Source organism: Plasmopara halstedii (assembly GCF_900000015.1).
Source record: "Plasmopara halstedii genome assembly, contig: Scaffold_474, whole genome shotgun sequence".
NCBI lineage: Eukaryota > Oomycota > Peronosporomycetes > Peronosporales > Peronosporaceae > Plasmopara > Plasmopara halstedii.
This window is the reverse complement of record NW_020187394.1, coordinates 237,549-256,629: the sequence shown is the minus strand read 5'-3', so window position 1 is coordinate 256,629 and position 19,081 is coordinate 237,549. Positions and strand designations below refer to the sequence as shown.

General features: G+C 43.2%; 10 protein-coding genes across 10 annotated transcripts; 4 read left to right on the top strand and 6 right to left on the bottom strand.

Moving 5' to 3' along the window:
• Positions 1 to 3,539: 3,539 nt before the first annotated feature.
• On the bottom strand, positions 3,540 to 5,591 carry PHALS_10539 (Uncharacterized conserved protein; the record flags this gene model as incomplete). Its single annotated transcript, XM_024725982.1, has 2 exons — positions 3,540 to 4,600; positions 4,679 to 5,591. The coding sequence occupies 2 exons, from the start codon at positions 5,589 to 5,591 to the stop codon at positions 3,540 to 3,542; spliced, it is 1,974 nt and encodes a 657-aa protein (XP_024576704.1).
• An 11-nt stretch (positions 5,592 to 5,602) lies between these two features.
• Positions 5,603 to 6,108, top strand: PHALS_15438 (uncharacterized protein). Its single transcript, XM_024725980.2, has one exon. The coding sequence runs from the start codon at positions 5,769 to 5,771 to the stop codon at positions 6,012 to 6,014; it is 246 nt and encodes an 81-aa protein (XP_024576703.1). The 5' UTR covers positions 5,603 to 5,768; the 3' UTR covers positions 6,015 to 6,108.
• Positions 6,109 to 6,175: 67 nt separating this feature from the next.
• On the top strand, positions 6,176 to 6,629 carry PHALS_10538 (uncharacterized protein; the record flags this gene model as incomplete). The annotated part of the gene is made up of 2 exons (XM_024725979.1): positions 6,176 to 6,322; positions 6,381 to 6,629. 2 exons carry the CDS (start codon positions 6,176 to 6,178, stop codon positions 6,627 to 6,629), a joined length of 396 nt encoding a protein of 131 aa, XP_024576702.1.
• Positions 6,630 to 6,669: 40 nt separating this feature from the next.
• On the bottom strand, positions 6,670 to 8,553 carry PHALS_10537 (uncharacterized protein; the record flags this gene model as incomplete). Its single annotated transcript, XM_024725978.1, has 1 exon — positions 6,670 to 8,553. The coding sequence occupies one exon, from the start codon at positions 8,551 to 8,553 to the stop codon at positions 6,670 to 6,672; it is 1,884 nt and encodes a 627-aa protein (XP_024576701.1).
• Positions 8,552 to 9,103, bottom strand: PHALS_15439 (uncharacterized protein). The gene has a single exon (XM_024725977.2). It carries the CDS (start codon positions 9,043 to 9,045, stop codon positions 8,851 to 8,853), a length of 195 nt encoding a protein of 64 aa, XP_024576700.1. The 5' UTR covers positions 9,046 to 9,103; the 3' UTR covers positions 8,552 to 8,850.
• A 1,034-nt stretch (positions 9,104 to 10,137) lies between these two features.
• On the top strand, positions 10,138 to 11,104 carry PHALS_10536 (RNA polymerase II elongator associated protein; the record flags this gene model as incomplete). Its single annotated transcript, XM_024725976.1, has 3 exons — positions 10,138 to 10,291; positions 10,353 to 10,513; positions 10,577 to 11,104. 3 exons carry the CDS (start codon positions 10,138 to 10,140, stop codon positions 11,102 to 11,104), a joined length of 843 nt encoding a protein of 280 aa, XP_024576699.1.
• A 30-nt stretch (positions 11,105 to 11,134) lies between these two features.
• PHALS_10535 (uncharacterized protein) lies at positions 11,135 to 12,296 on the bottom strand (the record flags this gene model as incomplete). Its single annotated transcript, XM_024725975.1, has 4 exons — positions 11,135 to 11,328; positions 11,393 to 11,524; positions 11,586 to 11,632; positions 11,788 to 12,296. 4 exons carry the CDS (start codon positions 12,294 to 12,296, stop codon positions 11,135 to 11,137), a joined length of 882 nt encoding a protein of 293 aa, XP_024576698.1.
• A 142-nt stretch (positions 12,297 to 12,438) lies between these two features.
• Positions 12,439 to 13,173, top strand: PHALS_10534 (uncharacterized protein; the record flags this gene model as incomplete). Its single annotated transcript, XM_024725974.1, has 1 exon — positions 12,439 to 13,173. One exon carries the CDS (start codon positions 12,439 to 12,441, stop codon positions 13,171 to 13,173), a length of 735 nt encoding a protein of 244 aa, XP_024576697.1.
• Positions 13,174 to 13,221: 48 nt separating this feature from the next.
• On the bottom strand, positions 13,222 to 16,491 carry PHALS_10533 (Protein phosphatase 1, regulatory subunit, and related proteins; the record flags this gene model as incomplete). Its single annotated transcript, XM_024725973.1, has 7 exons — positions 13,222 to 15,567; positions 15,630 to 15,719; positions 15,790 to 15,907; positions 15,962 to 16,027; positions 16,090 to 16,191; positions 16,245 to 16,336; positions 16,399 to 16,491. The coding sequence occupies 7 exons, from the start codon at positions 16,489 to 16,491 to the stop codon at positions 13,222 to 13,224; spliced, it is 2,907 nt and encodes a 968-aa protein (XP_024576696.1).
• A 271-nt stretch (positions 16,492 to 16,762) lies between these two features.
• PHALS_10532 (hypothetical protein L915_09520) lies at positions 16,763 to 18,175 on the bottom strand (the record flags this gene model as incomplete). The annotated part of the gene is made up of 3 exons (XM_024725972.1): positions 16,763 to 16,772; positions 16,846 to 16,971; positions 17,241 to 18,175. 3 exons carry the CDS (start codon positions 18,173 to 18,175, stop codon positions 16,763 to 16,765), a joined length of 1,071 nt encoding a protein of 356 aa, XP_024576695.1.
• Between the last annotated feature and the right edge of the window lie 906 nt (positions 18,176 to 19,081).

The following is a 19,081-nucleotide window of genomic DNA, read 5'->3' as shown; positions in this document are numbered from 1 at the left end:
TTACCCAAGGCGTGCGCACGAGCCGATATTGATTCCAGAAAACGGATCAGATGAAGAAGAAAATTTGAAAGAAATCGGTGGTCTACCATCCCAGAAGCAAGCAAAAAATGACGAGGACAGCCTTACAGCCGTTTTCATTTATGCTGTGGGTATCGGGGAAGAATCAGACTTCTCTGCCACATACGCGCAGGCAATGGCTAATGACAAGCTGAAACAGTGGCGTGAGGCAAAAGACGCTGAACTACGATCAAACCACCAAAGCAAGACATGAACACTTTCTCCAAGGGGTCAATTCGGTATACTATTGGATGCTGTTGGGTCTTTGCTAGAAACGGGTATTGTGATGCGCTACAAGGCACGGTTAAAAGCAGGTTAGGGCTTGGATTTCTTTAAAACTTTGCCCAAGGGGCCAATACGAGCTTTATTTGTGTTGTTCTGGTAGCAAAACGGAGCAGCTTGACGTCGATACCGTGTGCTGTCGCATCGTGTGATTACATGGTGCTATCACTTAGTGTCAAGGGAACTCAGAGCTTTGCGTACCAGCTAAAAGAGGTCGTATATGGACTCAAGCAAGCTTCAGGTGCGTGGAACAATACACTGATCATGGCTTAAAGAAGATCAATTTCAAAAGTTGTGGGGTGGATCAACGCGTCTACGGTTTACGTATACCTGTATCCCGATGACATGATAATTTCAGCCAAGACGAGAGGCAAGATTAGATGTCTAGGGCGCTAGCATTTCCTTGACCTCTATGAGGATGGATCTCGGCATGGCAACATCTATCTTAAGCACGAAAATTAACCACGGCAGATAAACGGCAGCCATACGGATCAAAGAAACACGCTACACTGATATCGTGGTATCAGAGAGCCGTCGCACTGAGCTTCGCAGAAGCCGGGTATACGACCCATGGCTTATGCTCACACGTCCTTTGCACACGCGCAATTTCAGGGACATGGGCCACGAACAAGTGGGAGGCTTGCAATTAGAAGTAGACAACCAAAGGGCTATAGCTTTGGTCAGCAACGCAAGCTACCACGCTCGTACAAATCACTCAGACATCAGGCACCACTTATTCAAATGAACGTTTAGCATGGATTACCTGAAGATTGACGACATCCATATTAAGAATCAAAATGAAAATATGCTGCCGAAGACACTCGGAAACAAGATGCTCAGATTTATTTTCGAGGTAACTGGTATCAAGACCACGCCAGCGACAAAGCACACTCAAAATTTGCTGTGAGTGGGAGTGTTGAAATTATACTGATGATTTTGTGTGAATGACGTCACAAGGATTACTGTAACGGTTTCAACCACTGTGACGGTTATGGATATTGATTACGGACACAATTGTAGTCGTTCGTTGTTCTAGATAAGACAGAATACTCAAGTAGGCTTAAAGGTGGCACTGAGTAGCAAAATATGAGCCTTAAGTAATTCATTCACTTCGGTATTTGCCATCTCCTCAGCAAAGATGACGAGCTCAATTTGAGACGGAGCTTTCTAACCTTTTTTAAAGTTTGAAATATCACAACGACATCGGGGGGGGCAAATCGTGGATATAACTCACACAAAGCATGTGAATGAATTATAGTATTTGCATTCGTTAGATAGGCTTTGTCTTGATTTCAGGACGAAGTCGTGTTTATGAAGCTAATTAACAGTATAGCTGAATTTCAGGGGTGTTTTCCGCTTGATATATGCATCTGCGACCTGTGTCACCACATTATACTCCAGAGTTGATCATTCGACGCATTGAAAAACAGCACAATATTCTGTCTGTTTTTTGTAATTTGAAAAGGGTACGAGGAGACTCTGTTATGCCTCCCTTATACCTGGTCTCTGGTGTTCATGATTTAATTATGCTTGTCATGCACATAATATATTACCCAAAAACATTGCGCTCGAGATTATACAACTTATCGATAGTCTACAGCTAAAATAATGACGACGGCATCATAAAGTATCCGTCCGCATTTGCGAAGAGTTCACTTCAACATAGAACTTTCCGAATATATTGTGCTCTGAAATATGTTCAAATTTTATGCGTATGCCATTGAAGGCTAGTATTTGTTACGATATCTAAACGGAGTGAGCCGAAGTAGCGCAAATAAGTACTTTTGATTGGTTCAAATACATGGCTACATAGAATCTAGGGAATCTCACTGGCCAAAATATGGTAATTGCAAGCCAAAGAGACTCATATTAACAAAGTACGACTCTGGATTATATTATGTTGATTCAAATTGCCGTGACGGTGAAGGGCACTATCCGTGCGGCGCCGTCGATCTGCACAGCCAGGCTCTACACTATTAGTACCTGTACTACTGTTGCATTTTGGGTGAGGTGTATGGTCTAAGCTCTGATAATTATGTAGTTATGATAGTGCATTCAAACTCCTTCTGTACAATTTTGGTGATCTAGAACTTTTTATGATACTAATAAATAATACAAGTATTCTGCTATAATTATAAACGAGCATTCAAGATGAGATTTAATGAAATGTATTACTATTTCGCTACTTCAGATTCACAAATAGTACTACATGTTTGCTATTCACAAATACCACTGAAACAATCGTTCTTGTCCCGATCTCCCATGTGTACAGCTATTATAAAGGTATGAACGCAACGCTTTTGAGCTATATTCGACTTTTTATGCGTTGTATTATAATCTAATGGCTGGTCGAAGATAAGTAATAAGTTACCAATGATGTGCCTTTGCTATGTTCAGAAAAAATTACACAAGAATACTATATGATCACATTTAGAGCTATTACAAAAAGTCTGATAGATATCTAACAGGTATCACACTCCTTTAAGGATTTTAAACGCAAGGTACCCTTGCGTTATAATGTGTCACGCTACTACTTCATGATAGGACGTCTTTATCAATTACGAACTGACTGATGTTTTACTTACAGTAGTGAGTCGCCGATACCATCATATTGCCATCCCAGAACAATTGATACAATGCTAAGTATTTAAAATTATTTGATTTACATAATGTTATCGCATAATGATTTCACCACAACCAAACTATGCTTCAGATTGGAAACTTTCAAGATTAAAAAAATATTTTTTATATAGGAGATTAGCGGTGTAATGTGACAGAGATTACGATTCACCCTGTTCTACTTCATCACGCAAAAACATGAATCCATGTCGCGCTTGAAGTTAACAAAGTAGTCATTGAAAGTCTAGAAGTGCAGTGACTTATCACATGTTCTAATTGAGCACAGCATTGAGTATATTCAATCACAAAGTTAACAAAGCAGACGTTAACTTAGTCAACTCGTAGAAGCATTCGACGGTAAGATTTATGAAGCCACATTATTGCTTTTGGCATTAGTGTAACATAACAATTATCGCAAATATTAAATATGGAGATATAAACATGACACAGGATATGGCCAGCCATGCACTTACGTCCGCTAGGCAGAGGGGGCGCTTGGTATACAAAGTAGAGCCTTATCGGAAACAAAAGTTTGCGCCAGATGCACAAGTGCTTTTTAGACCTCACAATTTTTTGATCTGCTATCCCTCTAACTGCAAAAGATCCATAATTGCACCAATTTTGCTTTTATACTCCAAATGACCACCAATAATTTCTGACAAGTCCACGTTCTCAATTCCAGCAATGTCAATTGGTGCAATTCCTGCCGAGTTTAATGCCCACCCTTGGTAGCGGTACATCACACCAAGCATCCAATCCTTTTCAGAGTATCCGTTAATAAGTCTCCCTGAAACCACACGACGAGCGTTGCCCCAGTCATCCCGTGCCATTGGTACAGGAGACCCCAATAATATTGCGTTTTCTACAATACCACAAGACAGGTCAATCGAGTCGCTCTTTGCCAGCTCTTTCAAACACGAAAAGATCAGCCTTGCGCCCATGCCGTACCCCACCAACGTTACCGGACGTAGACCCTGTTCACGTTTTCGTAGCGCATCAGCTAATAATTTACCAGCAGAATCTGCAGCATTCATTGTGACTGTCCAGACATTGTCAATAATATCAGCTAGTCGAAGAATTACGCGTGGAATGGCCACTGCTGCGAACAACGCCGCAAGGGCCGTGTACTTCACAAGTTCAGTTGTTGCGTATGAAGACACTTGTTCGGCTGCAAATGTACGCATGGATTTTCCGAACCGTCGGAGACCAGCTTCCTCCCATATTAAACAGTATTGATCGCCTTGAGGAAAGCGGTCTTTCCATCGCCATGCACGGAGTGGCTCATGCTTTGTCCCTAGCTCCCAAACCGAAGATGTACCACTGCTTTCTATTTGACTGCTGGAAATGGCGTTTGAATCACTATTTAAGCTTGTAAAGTCACTGTAGCGAGCGTCTTGGTCCGCCAATGCCATCTTGGACATATCGGCAATCGCTAACGGATCATCCTCCAGACTTCCTGATTCAATATTGTACTTTCGTCGCAAAATGGCAAAAAATTCGTCCTCTCGTCCTTTATAGCGGGTCATGACCTGATCCACTTGATCAACCTTTTCCGGATTTTTCTGTCGATAGAACGCACGCAAGTATTCTCGACTATCCCCCCACGCGCGACGAAATCCTTTGACAGGTGGATCCTCATCATCTAGCCATCCAGACACGCAAATGTAAACATTCATACCATCTCCTGCAGACACCAAATCAAAGCTAAAATCATGAACACCTCTCGTCCTCGTATCAGCTTTCATGCCCATTACTCCCGCTCCCGCTGTACCAAACAGAACTGTCGTGGCCGTGACTCCCGCTGCTGATCCTACAGCCGTACCAATAGTAATTCCTGCACCTCCTAAAGCTGTCAAACTTGCTGCAATCGCAGGAGCTGCAAGCCCTCCTGTCACCGCCAGCAATGCACCTCCTGTCATTGCGGCGGCTCCAATTGCAGCATTTCGTTTCCAGTCAGTAATTTTCGGTTTGGCCACCACCTTTTCCAACGGCATTGCTATGGCCTCAGCATACAAAGTTTGCCCAATCTCAATCTCTTCTTTAGTTACGTCACTCCAAACCAGCTCCATTGCTAATACCAAACGTCTCAATAAAGTTCTGCTTCTGGCATCATATCCGACACTTTTCACTGTAAACCATAAAAGTTTTTTAATTATTTCCAGCCGGAATTTCTCAATCGTTACTAATTCAGAGACCTCAAAGCCTTCCCGTTCTGCTTTGTGTCTTAGCTTCTTTTTCCAACGCTTGAAAGCATTTGAAGCGTCTGCATCTTGTTCGGGTACCACAAGGGCTAGAAAAGGTGATGGATCAAGTTCTGCTACGGTTGCGACCGAAGGTTCGTGGGATTTTTGAGCCAATTCTTGTTTTCTGGAAGTTAAAATGGGCAAATATGCCTCCGTATGAGTACTATCGAGCTCTACAAAATGCTCAATTAGCAGTTTTAAATACGCTTTCGACCACGAAAGTGATGTGGAACCATCAGTTACGGCAGGAAGAAGACATGCGCAGAGACCCGCAACACCACGTTTCTGAGACTCAGAGAGGAAGTCCATGGCATATTCGGATGCCACGGACGTTGTGGAAGTGCTAGGGGATACCGCCGCTTCCTCGGATCGCCGCGAAAAAAGCTTCATCGTATATAATGGCTGACTAATCAGATCTTTTGATTGGTTATATATGCTTAGCGAAACTCGTCTAGTGCTAAGCGATTTTTTTTCGAGAAGTCGGGAAAAAGTTATACTGGATAGGCTGAGCGATCAAACATGAATTTAGTTCAATGGACACTGCGCATGCTTCGTTAAAGTGGTTCAATGGCGCGACTTTCGTGTCTGCTTGCGTTTTATCAACTCATCAAGCAAAATTATAGTTTTTTTTCGAGATGTAAGATTGTAATTGTTCGAGACCAGACATTATATATGGGAGGTACGTATGTAATTTTGCGAGACATGATATTATATATGGGAGAGCTTGAAATTACCACCACCATAACGAGGAGGTGGGTGCGAGTGCCCACCTCGACATCAACAGCACACCATGTAAATAGTAAAGTCAAGTGATGGCCTTTTTGCTACTTTCAAGTGCAACGACTACTTCGCCAGCCAAATATCAAGGATAAATAAATTACAACACCAAATAGTATCCCAAGTAGAGTTCTAAACTTTTATCTCTCGATGCGAATTATATGTGGTTCACACATCCTGACAAATTGTAGTCATTAATGCTGTCACGCCACTTTGGGCGTCTTCTGGCGCTAACTGCAGTTCCCAAAGTTAGTGTAGAACCCATGCTTTTCTCGTTACTTGCGCGTCGTATGTCTAATAACAGAACATCAGAAAATTGGGGCAATCTTGGCACTGTCCTTAAGGTAAGATGGGAAAGGTTTACATTTGATGACAAGATGAAAGTGACTGGCATGCATGTAGGAACTTCGCAATGTTTCAAGGGAACATCGACTGGAAGGCAAAATGCCGGACACAAAGCTTTTGAAAGAATTAGGCTATTCGTCGCTTATACTTGCCATTCGCAAGAAACACGGAGGTATGGTGAAAATTGCGTCGAAAATGGGAACACACAAAGAAAAGGAGATCGTCGAGGTGCACAAGAAAGTGAGCGCGCGAGCTAAACGGCGTCACAAACGACTAGAAAGGCTTAAGATGCACGATTTTTATTAAATTAAGTTACTAACAAATCGTGACAAGTTCTGAGTTATATCTACTCATTCACGATCCATGAAGTGTTGCGGTTTGCTCTTCTTTGAAGTACTTGTCGTAAGTGATTATCAAGAGCTGACAGATCCGTATAAAGTACAAGACGTCCGATGCGCAATACATCGCCTTTAACCCATGCTCGAGCTAAGATTTTTGCAATGACTGCCTGCTCGACGCTACCATTCATGCCGGAGTGAAGAGCAGTGTCGTTGTCCTTCTTTAAACTGAAAAGAGCAAAGCGCAAATCTCCTTTCGGATACTTAGTTTGAAAAGCCTGTTGCATCTTGACGAGCCAGGAGCGTTCAAACACATAACCGCGTCGACAGCTCAGAGAAATGACCAGCGGTGTCCTGCTTAGTGTACCAGTCCCCTCTTGATGTCGCTCTTTCACAAGACTTTCAAGCACGTGCTGTACTACCTCGCCAAAACAGACGCCAAGTTCTCGAAGAATAACTTGTCGAGTTGTAAACGGTTGAAAGGTGTCTATATTAGTGCTTAAAACATCTAAAATGGTTCTTGCGGAACACCTGACTTCTTGGATATCGATACAAGTGAGACACGGAGCACGCCAAAGAGCTGCAAGACCTCGATCTGTAATGGTCCTAGCTGCCGCAATCATTCCTTTTCGACTCTTTGACAAGGATCCCAGCTCTCGGATACGCAACGAGCGAAGCTTAGAACAATTTTCAATCAATGCCAAGATGAAATCGTCGTTAAACACGTCGGGGTCAATCATCTCATCGATTTGTGGATAAATGAGTGTGTCACACGGTTGCAATCGATGAAGCACGACATCCAAATGTTCGAGAGCCGGACAACCTGCTACGACAACAATCAATGCACCTGTTGAGTATTCATTTCGTCGAATTCGGAACGGAGCCCGTGTGTTGTACGTCAACTGTAAACGAGTGAGATGTGGCTTCCCAGTCTGACCGAATGGTAGAAAAAACTCGTCCGAGAACGGCACAATGACCCAGCTAAATTCACGCAGCGCCGCACATGATGTACAAAACATCTTCCAAACAGCTCGGGAGACACACAAGCTTATATCAGACACAACCAATCTCGTTTCTTCTTTGTACGATCGTTTCCATCCATCAAGATACTCCAATCTGGGGCACATTGTAAAAATCGCCGTGAGAAATTCATTTGATGTTCCTTCTCGATTCTCTTCACTTCTTGACGGTACCGTTAACTGCCTAAGCCCCTTTCCGCCGGATGCCATATTCCACCTTTCCAACGCAAGGTAGAGTCTATGAAACACGAAATCCAAATTATCCAAGGCTACAGCGGGATGCAAAGGTCTTTGCTTAGGCAAAATTAGCGCTTCCAAGTGGCTGCAATAAATCGAAGCTGCATCTAAAAGGTCTCCCATCGCCAAGCCGTATAGAGGCATCCCGCTTAAGTCTAGTCGCCGAAGATTCGGGCATTGCCGCAATAAAAAGCTCCATTCTTCCCAGTACAAACCGCCAGAATCTGTCTCCCTTTCTCCAGTAAATGTTGGCGCCAGGGTGTCCAGGTCCCACCAGAGACCATTTTTTTTCGTAGTAACCACAATCCTCAGGTCTAATAAAGTTGCACCATTGTTACTAGCAGATAATTGCTCCATGATATGTTCTTTCGAAAAAGAATCTTTGTTAGCATAGAAGTGAAGAGTTAAGACGCGCGTAGCTTCGTGTTCCGTACACATTTCCTCGATGAACTCGCGCCATGCACGGCACACAAACGCCAGACGCTGCAGATTGTGCGTTGACGGTTCTGTCAATTTTGTCGCAAAGCTGGAATCATAGTCACCATTATCAATCGTGTCGATATCGTGAGGAATGAGCTCTGGTGCCGCCGCGAAGGAGCAGATCTCGCGCTGTAACGCTAATGGCAGTGATTCCATCAAAACACTGACACCATGTAACTGTAAAGTATTCTAGCCAATCAGAATAGAGAGCTTTTCACGTGCTTCATGTCCGAGCACCTCAACACTCCCTGGAACCCAAGACTTGACTCATCAATCTCAGTCTCATGTGGCTGTCGAAGCTTGAAGTTGCTGATGCTTCACGAGTCCACTTTGATTATGCACGAGTATAAGTCGTACCACTTTCTTGAATGAAGCGACTAGTCTACAAGTAGCTGTCTTAAACGTTCTGTAACTTTTTGCCGACGCATACCATCGATCATCTCGCACACTCTATTAGTTCATAGAAAAGTTTTCCACTTTGCTCACTCGAATTTCCTGAGGGTCGTTTTGGCTATGAAGAATATGATCGAGCTGGTTTGGGATTATCTGCGAAAATCTGTCAATCCGAGAAGACCAAGCGGAAGCTTCGTAAAATTTGTTATTTCGTAGTAAGACACAACGACTGTTTGAGATTCTCGTATCAGTCATGATCGCGCTGCTGCTCGATATTAAACAGCAACCAGCTGCGATGATTTACACAAATCCAAGCCAATTAGATCGAGATACTGTATTTTACTTTCAGGATGGCAACGGCGAAAGTTGATCAAGTTCGTCTTTCGTCCGCTGGACACATTTTTAAGTCGTGTTTAGATCAAGGACAAGATGACAACACCGTCTTAACAAACCCAATTAAAATTTCGGTTCACTTCCTAGAGCGCTAGGGGTAGATCCTTGCAGTCCGACAGGAAAGGATCCTTCTCTCGATGGCACAATGCCACGCAAACTTCGGAACACAATTGTCGAAGATCGATCTCGAGTTCATCAATGCAGAGCTGACTCCGACTAATCTCGCTAAATCAAATCACCACATGAAGACAACAGCAACGTCTCGGAATGTATGGACTCCGCTGGACGCTATCAAGCACATCCTGGTGTATGCTTACTCATCGTTCTCAGCAGTCGTCTTCGTCAAGGAGAGCTGCACGCATGGCAGCGCAAGTCTGCCATCGAATTTGTAACAAGAATGAAAACGTATTGATTCTGGTAACTAACTACACGCCGATCACATCGATGTGAAAGTGTTATTCAAGGCATTGGCGTTCAGACTACAGAGTGTAACTTGATCTATTTTGACCCAAAAAGGGTTTGTCAAGGAAATGTCCATTCATCACCACGTACGCTTCCGTGGTGATCTTCAAGACTTGACGACCTGTCGTTACGAGGAGGCGCACGGAAGGTACCTAAACTATTAAAAAGCGTTCAACAAACGCTACTGGTATTACTGTTAAGGATTTACAAAACGAGTAATCACTAGTCTATAGTTAAAGCTTTTATAGATAACCTTCAGCTGTGTATTTATGAAGTGTCACACAGAATCCATGATCGCAAACGCATCAAGTTTTTCTTTGACACATGTAATAAAGTGTCTTCGTGGCTTGTTTCTATCGTCATGGTCGTCAGTATTGAGCGATGTCGCCAAAAATCAAAGTTTTCTAATAAACAGCGTTAAACAATGTATTACATTTGGCAAGATTTGGGGTAACACATGGGTACATCAATTAAGTGCGTTTTGATTGTAGCATGCCGTTTGTTGTTGTGTGCGGAATTCCTTCAGCTGGTAAGACGACAGTGGCCACAGCATTAGTTAACCATCTACGGCGTCAAGTTCCAGAGCAAGACGTTGTATACATCTCGCTAGCGGACATCAATGTTGGCAAGACATGGGGTTACGTTGGTAAGGGTGTAGAAATCTCTCTATCCACGAATTCAATTGACTTCTATTGGTCATTACATAGATAGTAAGTCAGAAAAAAGCACGCGGAGTGCATTAAAAGCCGCAGTGGAAAAGGTAGTGAACACCAAGACTATCGTCGTGCTTGATGCGCTAAATTATACAAAGGGAGAACGATACGAGCTCTTTTGCAAGGCGAAAGAGGAAAGCACGACATATTGCGTGGTATACTAAGTGATATTTCCCAATTAAACGAAAGTATGTTTGAACAAAATTCTCTTATTGCAGGTGTATGTGGACACGCCAGTACAATTAGCTTTAAAGCGTAATGCGGCTGCAGAGATAAGCTTTGACTCAAAGCTGTTGCAGGAGTTAGCGGCTCGATTTGAAGTTCCAGTCGAAAAAAATCGATGGGACAGTCCGCTCTTTCGACTGACTCCTAACGACTTTACTGCGGATGGCAATGGGATACCTCTAGACACAATTACTGAGGCAATACGCTTTGGTAAAACTGTCAAAGCAGGGCTTGCCACCAAAGCTGCACCTGTAGTCGAGACAAACTTCCTTCAGGCTTTAGATGAAACTACGAATGCTATTGTTGAGATAGTATTGGCTCGCCAACAAGACGCTGGAGTGGCTGACGGCGTGCGACTCCCACTGCATAGCGTCAAACAAGAGCTTCGACTCACTCGTTCATTATCGATGGCAGAGGCTTGTCGCTATCGCCGCCAATTTATCAAGATCACTCGCTCACGCCCTTGTGCAATTGACGCAATAGGAGATTTCTTCATTGATTACCTCAATCAACAGACATAGGCAATTTTAATAGATTTGACCACATGACTCTTAGTCATATCTGTTTAATTCTGCGTAGTCGCAATGCTCAACAAGTCGCGCCAGCCGAGCTAATTCACTCGAGAGAGTCCCCATAAAAAGGAGCTGACACACAATTGCAAGCGCTTCAAAAAAAGCTTCTTGTACCGCAGTAAAACCCACCGGATTCGGCCACACGTTATTCGCACACAGAAAGAAGATGGCAACTATACATACCAAACACTTCTGATCAGTGTTCAAATAAAAATCGATAGATTTTAGGCTACGCACATAACATTGAAGACGTCAGTCCTGAATTCACAAATAGGCGACCCAAAGTATACGCGGTTAATTCGTCTAGTGTTCTCCAGCGACGCAATGCAAGCCAGAAAGAACGTTGACGTAAGAGAGAAAGGAGATTGACTGCCGATGATGTCTTTTCACTTTCTTCAGGATGTAAAATACGTTTTCTAACAATTTGAACCATGACGATCATCATCCAAGCCGAAAGAAAAAAGACGATGGTCGAAACTATATGTGCATCATGATAAGCACGCATATCCAATACTGCAAGTCCAATGAGCGACAAAGATGTCGAGAACCCAAGTCCAAGACAAGTGTTAACGGCCATTACATCGAATCTTGGACATTCTCGACTATCTGTACGTATGCGCAACTGTACGTACCAAAAAAAGAGTGCAATCGATGCCAAGATGAAGATAGCTGTAAGGCACATGCCGCCAGTGAAAGCGTACCCTTCTGGTCGAAATGTCGCGGCGTACGACAGTGTTGGATAATTATCCGAACAGGTAAAGTGGTGGGTACACGCTAATAACTCGGTGCCAAGCATCGTGCACAAGCCAGTAAAAGGTACGAGCCATGCAATGTAGCCAACATTGTCAAAACGTATCATGTTTCCTATCGTGTCGAACAATGTTGCAGTCCGTGTGACTGTGCTCTTCTGGTCGCAGTTAAAATGTCCACGTATGTCTTGATCTGAATAGTGACTGAACTCGGAATCAGACTTACAGTCTGAGTCTCTCTTATCATCGTTTGAAGATGACGCTTCCACTGAGGACAAAGATAAGCTGGACTCAGAGTCTGAGTCTGCATCGATGGCGCTTAAATCGTTGCAATAATTCTTAAGGTTACCTCGATGATCAACGTACATTGGCCCGACCGCTGCCATGAGCATAAGATAACTAAACTTAAGAGAAGTCTACCGAGCTAAAAGTACGCAATATAAAGAGATCACCAGTTTTATAAAGTTGGTGACGGTTTATTAAATGCCTGCAAAAAATAGGCGTAACCTTTCGTGACTTGATCGTCACTCGAGGATGATCGTGCCAACTCGCTTTGGACTTAAGTATGCGCCAATCCCGACACTAGCGCTCGAGTACGAAGATGATTTGCAAGATGTCGTGGATGCGACGGGAACAAATGATACTTCTTTGTATGTCTATCGAGAGAACGACAAAGCATCAAGTTCGGGGCCATCCAGAAAACTCCATGTTGTCGAACTGCCAACGCTCACACGAACATCAGAGACCCAACACATTGCACGCCAATTACAGCACGATAATGGTCGTTTCTTAGCTCCAGATGTCGTGAGTGGGGACCAATTGAAGCGACTACTGGATCGATTAGTTCAGAATCTGCCCGATTTGCCACTTGAAGGTAACGCGAACAAAGAGCGACAAGTTGAAAGAAAACTGAACGACGAAAAGAACGATCTCGACAAGGAGATTAAACGGATCGAAGATGAACTAAAGGCGAACGAAATCGAGGCGCTGCCAGCTCGGGCGCCAGCGATCGATTCAAAACGAATGGGGGAGGATGACGGTGATGATAAAAGTAGAAAACCAGGTGAATCGACGATCTTCGAAGGGTCCAAAGACGATGAGAGCCATGAAATCGCTGGTCATACGATCGCCAAGGAGATGGACGATGAAGCTGAAGATGCAAAGACGACGAAAGTGTTGCGAAGCGATCCGGACGAAAGTGATGAGGAAATTGATTCGGAGGATCTCGAATACTTTTCCGAAGATGGAAGTGACGAGGACTCGTTTTGATTGACCATTTCTTGTATATTTTATTATCAAAGATAGGCAGCGACGGATTTAGGATGATTCACGCTGCAATTGCTCAAACAAAGACTTGATTTGGTGCAAATGTTTTTTCTTTGATTGTCGCTCATGATCGATCTGCATCAGCAAAATTCGCATATCGTGGTCATTTTGTGCTGTTTTTCTGCGTTCCTCATCCAATGTCACACGCAGCTTTGCATTTACAGCAGCCACGTTCTCCATTTCAGTGCTCAATGTCTCATATTTAAGCATCATTTCCCTTCTTTCAGCTTTCCATCTCTGAAGTTGATGCTCTCGTTCTTCTTCAGCACTTGCTCGAATGCGTTCAACTGTTTCTTGATGTTGCTCGAGATGTGTTTGCATTCGTTTTTGAAACCGATCATCTTGATTTTCAAGAATTTTTCGCATGCGTTGCATTTCTTGATCAAGAAACTCGAGTGCCGACACTTTTTGCTCTAATTCAGTGCGAAGCGATTTCAGCTGATCATCTTTCTTAAGCGTATCTTTTTCTAAAGCAATAAGCTTCGTGTCCAGTGTTTCATTCTTCACCTCTTCTTCAGCTGCCTTTCGAAGACTCTCGTCTAACGCAGCCTCTAACTCTTCGATCTGCGTCTGGTATTCGGCCATTTCTTCATCAACCTGCGCGTCGATTCGACGACGTTCTTGCGTCAACTCCTTAATTTGACGGAGTTGGTCCGCCAGCATTACATCTTTGACTTTTAAAGCAGCTCGTAAATCATCCTCAACTTTATTCCACTTTTCGAGCTGCTCCTTTAGCAAGGAAATATCGTTGCAAAGTCGCTCATTTTCAATCCTCTGTTCGTCCCGCTCTGCACTGACAGCAGCCATTTGAGCATAATTTTCCTGCTCTTTCATCAGACAATGTTCGAGTTCCTTGCACTTGGCTCTTTCTTCACGAATTGCTGCTTTATATGTGTCCACACGCTTGGCATCTTCAACGAGAAGCCTCTTCTGATCGTCTGCTAGAATGGCCTGAAGTTTTTCAATTTCGACTTTGGCAGCTGCTTCGCGCTGAAGACTGTGTTGATAAGCATCTCGAAGACGCTTGACATCCTTTGATCGCTCTTGGGTTTTGCGTTGCGCTGTCTGAAGTTTCTGCGCACATTGATGGTACTCTTTTCGAAACTCCATCTCGAGTTGAATGATTGATGTTTGGAGCTGCCGCTCATAGACGTCTTGCTGCTGTTGCTGAAACTTTTCGTGGCGCATGCAGTCTTTTTCGTGCTGCAGTTTTAGCGCATCAATGTCGTCTTGGCGAGCTAGAAGACTCTTTTTTAAGTGCTGAATAGTCTCGTCCCTTTCAATACATTTATTATACACCGTCTCAACGTTCGATTTCAGCTCAGTCACTTGCTTTTCTAGCTCACCACTACGCTTGTCAGCTTGCTCCACGCGATCTTTTAAATATTTGTTTTCGTCCGAAAGCGGTTTTGCGATAGCTTCGTGTGTTTTGAGAGCAAGCTCTAGCTCTCCTGTAAGTTCAGCTACTTTAGACTTGCTAGCCTTGACTTTATCGCTTTTATGTTTAATGCGCTCTTCGGCATCAAGAAGTCTCTGCTTGAAAGCTTCAAACTCAATATTGATTTCCGCTACCTGTTTCTCTAACTCGGCGTTTTGTGCGTCAAGATGATCAACCTCTTGTTGGTGTGTGGTCTTCAGTGCTGCAAGAGAAACTTCGTACTTTGATTGCTGCTCAGTATAACAATTTTGAGCAGATTTCTTTTCGTCATCGGATGCTAACGCTGCAGCTGTTTGTTCGTTTTCTCTTTTGAGAAGATGATTGGACAGCTCCAGCACTGTGGCATCAGCTTTAATTGCTCTCGCTTCAGCAGCCTTCACTTGATCTTGCAGATCACAAATTTGAGCTTTGAGGCTATCTTCCCGAACAAGAAAATAATTCTCTTTCGTAAGAAAAGCCTTTTCTATTTCAAGCAGCTCAGTCTCTTTCTGTGCAATGGTATGCTCACGTTCTAAGATGTCTTTCTCTAGATCCACACTCGTGTTTGTACTCATATCCTTCACTACGAGCTTTTGCGCTGGCAATGTCTTATCCTCGTTTTGCGCTGTACACGAATCTTGGTGAAGTCGGCTATTTTTTGTATCACCACTAAGAGGTTTTGCGTTCGATCGCTCCCTATCAGTGTATCGTTTTGCCGGTACTATTTCGTCTTGATCGTTATCGTCGATATCTGATCGATTTTGTCTAGTATTACGTAACATTCGATTCGAGATTCGATGAGGGCGATTGCTTTCGACAATTCGACGCATGAATGACTGGTATTTTGGCATGTGCAAACTGCCCATTTCTTTCAAAATGTCTATTTCCTCTTCGTCCAATAGCCTTAGTCGTGGTAGCATCTTTTGATTGCAAGTGTAGAGTAAGCAACGAAGTGAATGTAATTGTTATAAAGATGAGGTACCTGAATCATGATTTGGTGATAACCATCGAGTTCGCAGACCGGGTTGGCTTGTTTACCGCTTATTGCTTGCAGTCGAACGTGAGCGAGGCGCTAAACAGGTGCATTTGACATATCTTATCCGGCTATTATCCACGACTTTGAAGCAATAAATTCTACTTACTTTGAGTCGTTGCAGCACGAGCACGTCATTAAATTCTGCTATTTCGTTGCCTCGAAGATCCAAATAGTGCAGCTTTGGAAACTTTATGGGACGGATCAAACCATCTAAACCTTGCAAACTGAATTCAAATTAAAATTGTAACTTGCGCTGTCAAGTGTTGTAGCGAACACACCAATTGTGCGCTATCGATAACTCCTCAAGACGTGGCAATTGTGGAAATCCTAGCGTGGACAAAATGCTACAATACCGAGATGTCAGCAACAATAGCAAGCACTCGATACAGATGCTTGTATTTGGTACCGATTAGCTGATAAATCAAGGACGCGGAGATGCACCAATGGTTGCAGGGCATGAAATGCGATCTCTTCGATACAATTGCTTGATAGGCAGAGTTCCACCAATCTATTTGTACAAAGTAAGACAATAATTCGTAAGCTCTTTGCATTCTACTGTACCCGGTGTAAACTTCGAGTCCGTCCATTGACTGAACCGAATTCCCGTGTAGATTCATTTGCTCAACTAGCTCTTCGCACACTTCGTCGTTTTCCTGTGGAAGATGAACAAGTTTTGAATAAAAAACCTGTAGAATCGTTAGGGAAACGCACGTACTAGATCATCAATATATTCGAGGCCTGCATTTACGTGACTGATAATATTGAGACCGAGAGCAGGCTCTAGCGGTGGCGGCGGTGGTGGTGCCATTCAGCTCAACGTACGAACTCAGATTTCATCTGAAAGGATATTATATTGTTATATAGAGGTATGTTTTGTATCTATTCGATCTGTTTCTTATTGTGGTCATTTAAGCACATAATCAAACATAAGGAAAATTCTAACGAATCCGTATCAGAAAATAGTCTTTTGTGCTCATTTCCGCCTTACTCACTGCTGCACGAGACCATCGCGCACTGCAAGGTAAAGTTAGTTTTATGCGCATGCGGGGTAAATGTTTTGTGAGATGGTTAGTCTTCCATTATGGAATACTATTTAACAACACGAAATTACAAAAGAAAAATAGGTAAAAATTGCGTAAAACCGTATGTAGAGAAATCCTACCCAAAAAAGCTATAACTCGACAAGCACCCACAAGGAAATTTCGTCAATTTTAACTCGGGGACCGCTTGCTGTCGAGAAAGCGACGAAAGCAGATGAAATTTGGTTAGCTTGAGCTTCAACTTATGTCTACTTCAAGTGCAACAACATAATTACTAAGCTAATGCTATTAGCTAATATATATTACTTATTATGTTTCTAAAAATTGGAAAAGCTAGATCTGTATTAAGCTACCAGCGGCTCAATTTGTTTCTTACACTTGTTTCTTTCTCCCAAAGAATGATAATTATAAACTTGTTTCGGTTTTGTATGATGGTACCTATCAAAGGTCAAAGTGCCGGACGGGCTTCAAAGCACTTTATCGGTAGTCAGCAAAGCAGCTATTCCTTCGGTCCGACTTGGAAACAGCAGTGACATTGTCATGAATTTCCTCATCCGTTTCCACTTCCGGTACAGGAGATAAGTTACAAAATTTCGTGGGTGCTGAGCTTGAGCGCGACCGAATTGGTGGCAGAGCAGTGTAATTGTCTTTTTCCCCCACGTACGTAACTTGAGTAAGAGAGTGCACCCAATTGCACTTCGAACTCTTGGTGTCTGCAGTAAAAATTATGCGCTCGCCATTGGCTTTGATCACGTAGAACATGAGACTGAGCTGAGCAGGCATCGAGGCACCAAAGAGCGCAAATTTCTTTTTCATTGATAAAGTTTCACAATCCTGAGCTCGAAGAATAGTGATCTCACCCTTTAATCCCGAGTTTTTTGCAGCATGAGCTGCAGAGCTATACATTTGGATTTGATGGCCTCGTAAGAGACAATAGTAACGTTTGCTTTGGACAAATGGAGCGTGCACTGGTAAACTAAGAAATCCTTGCTCCAGTATCGTACCCTTTGGTTGACCAGCAAATCGTGACTCGCGGTGCACTGACTGCGAGGCAAAAGCGGCCATATTTTCTAATTCTTCGGCTGAATAATGGTACAAGGCTTTCTCCTCGGTCGTAAATATTGGCCGGCTACATTCTTCCTCTCTCTCCGCAAATCTGACGCGACGTTGTGCATTACCATTGTCTCGAAGACGAAATGCTTCAATACAGGAGCTCCATCTAACAGCAAGTGGAGATTGCGCTTTTTTAAGACTAGGGGTCAGAGGCGACACAGTGCGGCGAGTGATACATAAGGAGAATGGACCATGGAGTACCTCCTGCTGCTTGTAGTCCTCAACACACTGATCATCCTCACTGTGGCTTAACGCGAGCCATTTTCGAAGAAGTGAGCGACGGGATCGACGCCGTTGGGTCTCACAGTCAAAGCGTCGAACATCCCGAATCAGACGCATCTCTTCACGGAGAGTTGGAGTAAAAGTGACAACAATTAGCAAATTGCGATGATGCTTAAGTGATTTGGGGCGTATTGCAGAGTCTGACCAGACGCGTTAGTCGTGCGCTTGTGGTGGCTACAGAACAGGAAATTTTGATGATGTGGAATGTCGTGACGAAACCGTGAAGGAGGTGGACCAAGCGTTCACCTCGGCTGGTGTTGAAGAATAATGGTAGTCCAATACTAAAAAATTATGTCTAAATTTTGCAACATAAAAGACGTACGGTTGTGTCTTTTTTGTAGAGCGACAATACTACAGTAAATTTACCAGTTCGACCTTCTGTTCTCACGATATTGATGAAGTCAAAGTTTAAATATGAAGATTTCAGTATTGGTGTTAAGAATAAGCCAATGTTCTTGATGGGTGACACAAAAACTTTGGTGATAACAGCATCGGGATTTTTGAGCCGGAGATCTTTGTCTCAGGCTTAATACAAAAAATCCAATGTTCATGTCAATATGCTCTTCTTCTTTCAACTGAATACAACACATTCTGTCCAAATATCTGCGTCATTACTTACCAGCTTTATCAAAGTTCTGTAAGCAAATTTTGCTCTATACAATGTAAAAGTTATGCTGGAGATAGGCTCAAATCATTTTCAAGATTACAAATACACCAATCGTTTCATGTGGACCCCACAATACTTGGTGGCTACCGCAAATCTTGAGTGTTTTCTGACAGTCGTTAGAAGTAAGATGTTGGTTTTGATAGCCAACATTTAATCTACTCTTTACGGGCTCGACTCCACTAAGGGGTTCAATGCCGCTGTAGTATTGTGTACGTGCACCTAACACTTATGTCACTGCTGTCGATTGGAGCTCAGAAGTACCAAAATATGTTAGTTTGGTGAAGGATTATGACTGC

Excerpts from the sequence above, each read along its gene's own strand:
- PHALS_15438 (XM_024725980.2), top strand. The coding sequence starts at position 5,769 with ATGGCGCGACTTTCGTGTCTGCTTGCGTTTTATCAACTCATCAAGCAA.
- PHALS_15439 (XM_024725977.2), bottom strand. The coding sequence starts at position 9,045 with ATGACTGATACGAGAATCTCAAACAGTCGTTGTGTCTTACTACGAAAT.